Below are 5,667 nucleotides of genomic sequence, written 5' to 3'. Positions count from 1 at the left end.
GTTTTCAATACTCCAGCACCCTCCCCTTGGGAGGAAAACGACACTGAAATGTTTTATGAGATTAGAGTACACATTGGGTGGGATCTTAGACCCTTCCTCCATACAGAATCTCTCCAGGTCTTTGATTTATTTTGTCTGCGCTTATGGACTGCCCTGTTCAATTCAAACCACAGGTTTTCAATGGAGTTCAAGTCCGAAGACTGAGATGGCCATTGAAAATGTTGATTTTGTGCTCAATTAACCATTTCTTCTTGGATGTTGATGTGTCTTGCTGGAAGATCCACTTATGGCCAAGTTTCAGCCTCCTAGCAGAGAGGTAACCAGGTTTTGGGCTAAAATATCCTGGTAGTGGGTAAAGTTTATTTATTTATTTTATACAGTAATTTTTTCTCATCTTTATCAAGGGTATCAATAACTAGGTGCTTATTTTGATATGTAGTTATTTGACTGAATCAGAAATACAGATGTGGAGTAGATGTAGAGTTTGTTTAAAATTCTCATAAAAAAATCTTAACTAATCAAACAACACTTGTTGCTCTTTGTACGTGTTGATATAATATTAATATTTAATGGAGAGGAAAAAAACGTTTCCCTAAACTGCTTTATAATATTATAATTCAATGAAGAATAAAAATAGTTTTCCCTCCTCAACTGCGTTTCCTCCCTCCAGACAGCAGATGGCGATATGTGTCTTTCAGGCGATGTTTCTAGTGTGACGTATAATCTAGTGGACGGAACGCTTCTTCAACAACTGCAGCCACCTCGGTAGCTCGCTAGCCGACAAAGTCTGAACATTCAAGTTCTTTAGACACTTTCCCGGTTTAACTGTAACTGTGATTTAAACATACTTATGTGTAAACAACTAGCTACCCCATTTAATGTAATATTTACGTTGTAAGTCAACTATCTGGCTGGTTAAGTTAGCACTAGCCTAGCTAGCTAACATCCCCGACCATGCGCTCACTAAGCTACTCTCCTCCTGCTAAAGAAGAGGTCTGCTGGACGGAGAAAGAAGCTCTCGTGAAAGAGGAGGAGGAAGAGGAGGCTGTTACAATACAAAAACAAGTAGAGGGTGAGGCTGTTACCGTGAAAGAAGAAGAGAAAGACGTTTCAGTGAAAGAAGAGGAAGACGCCTTCAGAGTGAAAGAGGAGGAGGATGTTACTGTGAAAGAAAAGGAGGAAGATGCAGTTTTTGGAGTGAAAGATGAAGAGGGGGAGATTACTGTCACATTAGAGGAGGACGAAGAAGAGAAGACTGGAGAACTGATTAACACTAGTAAATACAGTGAGTACTATCTAATAAAACAGGGACATTGATCTGATTAACACCAGTAAATACAGTGAGTACTATCTAATAAAACAGGGACATTGATCTGGTTAACACCAGTAAATACAGTGAGTACTATCTAATAAAACAGGGACATTGATCTGATTAACACCAGTAAATACAGTGAGTACTATCTAATAAAACAGGGACATTGATCTGATTAACACCAGTAAATACAGTGATTACTATCTAATAAAACAGGGACATTGATCTGATTAACACCAGTAAATACACTGAGTACTATCTAATAAAACAGGGACATTGATCTGGTTAACACCAGTAAATACAGTGAGTACTATCTAATAAAACAGGGACATTGATCTGATTAACACCAGTAAATACAGTGAGTACTATCTTATAAAACAGGGACACAAACTCTGCAGTTGTTGAACTAATGTGTGATTTTTAAAAGGGCATTCTACACTTGAATATATTTTTGTACAGTATGAATTGTCCATGAAGTCCTCCAGGGATTTTTAAACTTTTCCTGTTGAAAAGTGATATATAAATACAGTAAAGTATAAACACACTAATGGGAAACAAATAAATGTTTTGAGCAAAATAGTGTTTTTTTTAACAACTGCAAACTAGAAGGAGTGAGTGATGTCATAGTAAGGCCTTCAAGGAGTTGGCTTGATGGGAAGTCGTGATGTCATCCAATAGGAGGCTGATCTTCATGTGAATATTCATTATTCTTTTTAAAATCCTTCCTGTTCTGTCAAGTTGGTTGTTGATCATTGCTAGAAAGCCATTTTCAAGTCTTGCCATAGACTTTCAAGACGATTTAAGTCCAAACTGTAACTAGGCCACTCAGGAACATTCAATGTCATCTTGGTAAGCTCCTCCAGTGTAGATTTGGCCTTGTGGTTTAGGTTATTGTCCTGTTAGGACAGTTTTTTGTATTCAGATCTCTGAAATGCTCTCTAACTACGTAACATTTAGTGTCTCCTTATGTTACGCTGGGGAAACAGTTTTCATGGGCACAGAAATCCTAAATCATTTCAGAGTTTGCTAAATCCAATGGTTCTAACCAAGAGTCACCTTAACTTTATTGACAACACCCAAATAGATACTGTCATTAACGTCGTTCTTCAATAATTACACATAATTCTTAATACTGTAGCTGTTTATTTACAGTCACATGTTCAACTATCATCAGCTGATCCACGAAATCATTTTCTGAATGACAGTCACATGACAAACATCACGACATGCAACAACAACCAAAGTGCTTCTTCATTCATTACTCTGGTAAAGACAGTTATGCCGTGCTCCACGTTGGATCCAACATCCCAAACAAATCGATGTTTATAATGTGTTACTGTCTGGCTGATTTACAGTAGGGTCTCATTACTCTGTTTGTGCACAGAGATACACTCCACGTTGGATCCAACATCCCTACTTTGCTCATAATGTGTAGAGAACTGTTCCTTGATGGATAGGCTATTGTACAACACACAGAGCTATTTTCCTATATTCAGGACATTTAGAATGACAACACATTACAGAGTAGCCTAGTGGGATTATTCACAAAATTATCTGGTGATCAGGTTATGAAACGTCACGACAGACATTTTAGTGTCCATGTTTCACCTGAAATATTAAATGATTTATAGTCCTACGTCTATGTCGTTGTTAGATAAAGTTATGGGTCCTACAGTAGGTCTATGTTATTGTTAGGTGAAGTTATGGGTCCTACAGTAGGTCTATGTTATTGTTAGGTGAAGTTATGGGCCAATTTGTTAAACACTTAGTGTACAAACCCTCATTGTCAGGCTGATGTTAAAGCTAGCCAAAGAGCATTTTACTGGTTGAAGTGTTTTTTAAGTGTAAAGCAGTTGATTTGCGACAATAACACAAACATATTAAGCAGGAGGTTCAAACGAGCTTTACAATTATAATCCAAAAGTAATGTGAAATGCACTCATATGCAACCTGTAAATGGAGGCTATTTTTGCTGTCAGCCTATGAGAACTCTCCTGAGTTTTCCCCCACAGTGCTGAATTAGTGAATAGACAGAACTTAATGTGAGTTTACTTGAGTAGCACTCCTGATCTTGTCCTGATAGTGCGCTGTAATATTCAGAATACATTGTGAAAAACGATCATCTTCGCTCACCATTTTTGCTCCAGGCAGATATACTACATCCATAACTAGTGGTTTCCTCATTACCAGATATACTACATCCATAACTAGTGGTTTCCTCATTACCAGATATACTACATCCATAACTAGTGGTTTCCTCATGACCAGATATACTACATCCATAACTAGTGGTTTCCTCATTAGCAGATATACTACATCCATAACTAGTGGTTTCCTCATTACCAGATATACTACATCCATAACTAGTGGTTTCCTCATTACCAGATATACTACATCCATAACTAGTGGTTTCCTCATTAGCAGATATACTACATCCATAACTAGTAGTTTCCTCATTACCAGATATACTACATCCATAACTAGTGGTTTCCTCATTAGAATGGAGGAGTTTCTACAACCAAATTGCGTGTGCATCGCTGCAATTTTAGCAAACACAGAAAGGGGCCTATATTGGAGGCCAAAAGTCATCTGGCACACTGCTTAGGTCTTGACTGTCTTAAGATAGTCTTGTCAAATGTTGTACAACTTCATGGGTACGCTCTGGACATCACCCTTTACCTCAAATAAACAGTGGATTACTGCTGTTGTGGGCCTTTAACCATCTGTCTGACTTTGTTGTTCACACAGGAGAGAGACGTGACTATCGTGGATCCTCTGGGGCGCCTCAACAACCTCATGATGCTGACAGGGCAGAGAAGAATCTCTCCACATCAGAACTCCTCAAGAAACACCTGCAGAGACCCACAGGGAAGAAATCTTACTTCTGCTCTGACTGTGGGAAAAGATTCAACTCCTCAGTAAAACTTAAAATACATCAAAGAATTCACACTGAAGAGAAACCTTTTGGCTGTACTCAATGTGGGAAGAGTTATGCCCTGTCAGGTAGCCTGATATCACATCAGAGAACACACACAGGAGAGAAACCTTTTAGCTGTACTCAGTGTGGGAAGAGTTTTGTTAATTCTAGCTGTCTGAAGAGACACCAGATAACACACACAGGAGAGAAAGCTTTTAGCTGTAATCAATGTGGAAAGAGTTATAGAGAGTCAGGTAGCCTGAAATCACATCAGAGAACACACACAGGAGAGAAACCTTTTAGCTGTAATCAATGTGGGAAGAGTTTTACCCAGTCAAGAAACCTGATATCACATCAGAGAACACACACAGGAGAGAAACCTTTTAGCTGTAATCAATGTGGGAAGAGTTTTACCCAGTCAAGAAACCTGATATCACATCAGAGAACACACACAGGAGAGAAACCTTTTAGCTGTAATCAATGTGGGAAGAGTTTTACCCAGTCAGGTAGCCTGATATCACATCAGAGAACACACACAGGAGAGAAACCTTTTAGCTGTAATCAATGTGGAAGGAGTTATGCCCTGTTAGGTAGCCTGACAGCACATCAGAGAACACACACAGGAGAGAAACCTTTTAGCTGTACTCAATGTGGGAAGAGTTTTTTTCGTTCTAGCTGTCTGAAGAGACACCAGAAAACACACACAGGAGAGAAATCTTTTAGCTGTAATCAATGTGGAAAGAGTTATACCCAGTCAAGAAGCCTGATATCACATCAGAGAACACACACAGGAGAGAAACGAGAGAAACCATATAGCTGTACTCAATGTGGGAAGAGTTTTTTTCGTTCTAGCAGTCTGAAGGTACACCATAGAACACACACAGGAGAGAAATCATATAGCTGTACTCAATGTGGGAAGAGTTTTTTTTGTTCTAGCAGTCTGAAGGTACACCATAGAACACACAGGAGAGAAATCATATAGCTGTACTCAATGTGGGAAGAGTTTTTTTCGTTCTAGCCATCTGAAGATACACCATAGAACACACACAGGAGAGAAACCATATAGCTGTACTCAATGTGGGAAGAGTTTTTTTTGTTCTAGCAGTCTGAAGGTACACCATAGAACACACACAGGAGAGAAATCATATAGCTGTACTCAATGTGGGAAGAGTTTTTTTCGTTCTAGCCATCTGAAGAGACACCATAGAACACACACAGGAGAGAAACCTTTTAGCTGTGATCAATGTGGGAAGAGTTTTACTACATCTAGCAGTCTGACTAAACACCAGAGAACACACACAGGAGAGAAATCTTATGGCTGTGATCAGTGTTACAAGAGATACTTTGATAAAAGATCTCTGATCAAACATCAGAAAATACATGAAGGAGTTGTTCCATGATATCAATGAATTAATGTCACAATGTAGAATGTTTTAAC

At 38.7% G+C, this 5,667-nt stretch overlaps 1 protein-coding gene across 1 annotated transcript; it reads left to right on the top strand.

The window, feature by feature from the left end:
• The first annotated feature begins 3,962 nt into the window (after nt 1-3,962).
• On the top strand, nt 3,963-5,271 carry LOC145867054 (uncharacterized). The gene is made up of 2 exons (XM_082971100.1): nt 3,963-3,966; nt 4,061-5,271. The coding sequence occupies exons 1-2, from the start codon at nt 3,963-3,965 to the stop codon at nt 5,209-5,211; spliced, it is 1,155 nt and encodes a 384-aa protein (XP_082827226.1). The 3' UTR covers nt 5,212-5,271.
• Nucleotides 5,272-5,667: the final 396 nt, after the last annotated feature.

Source organism: Salmo salar, unplaced genomic scaffold (genome assembly GCF_965601325.2).
Source record: "Salmo salar unplaced genomic scaffold, fSalSal1 ptg000177l, whole genome shotgun sequence".
Taxonomy (NCBI): Eukaryota; Metazoa; Chordata; class Actinopteri; order Salmoniformes; family Salmonidae; genus Salmo; species Salmo salar.
This window is presented reverse-complemented; position numbering and strand designations above follow the sequence as displayed.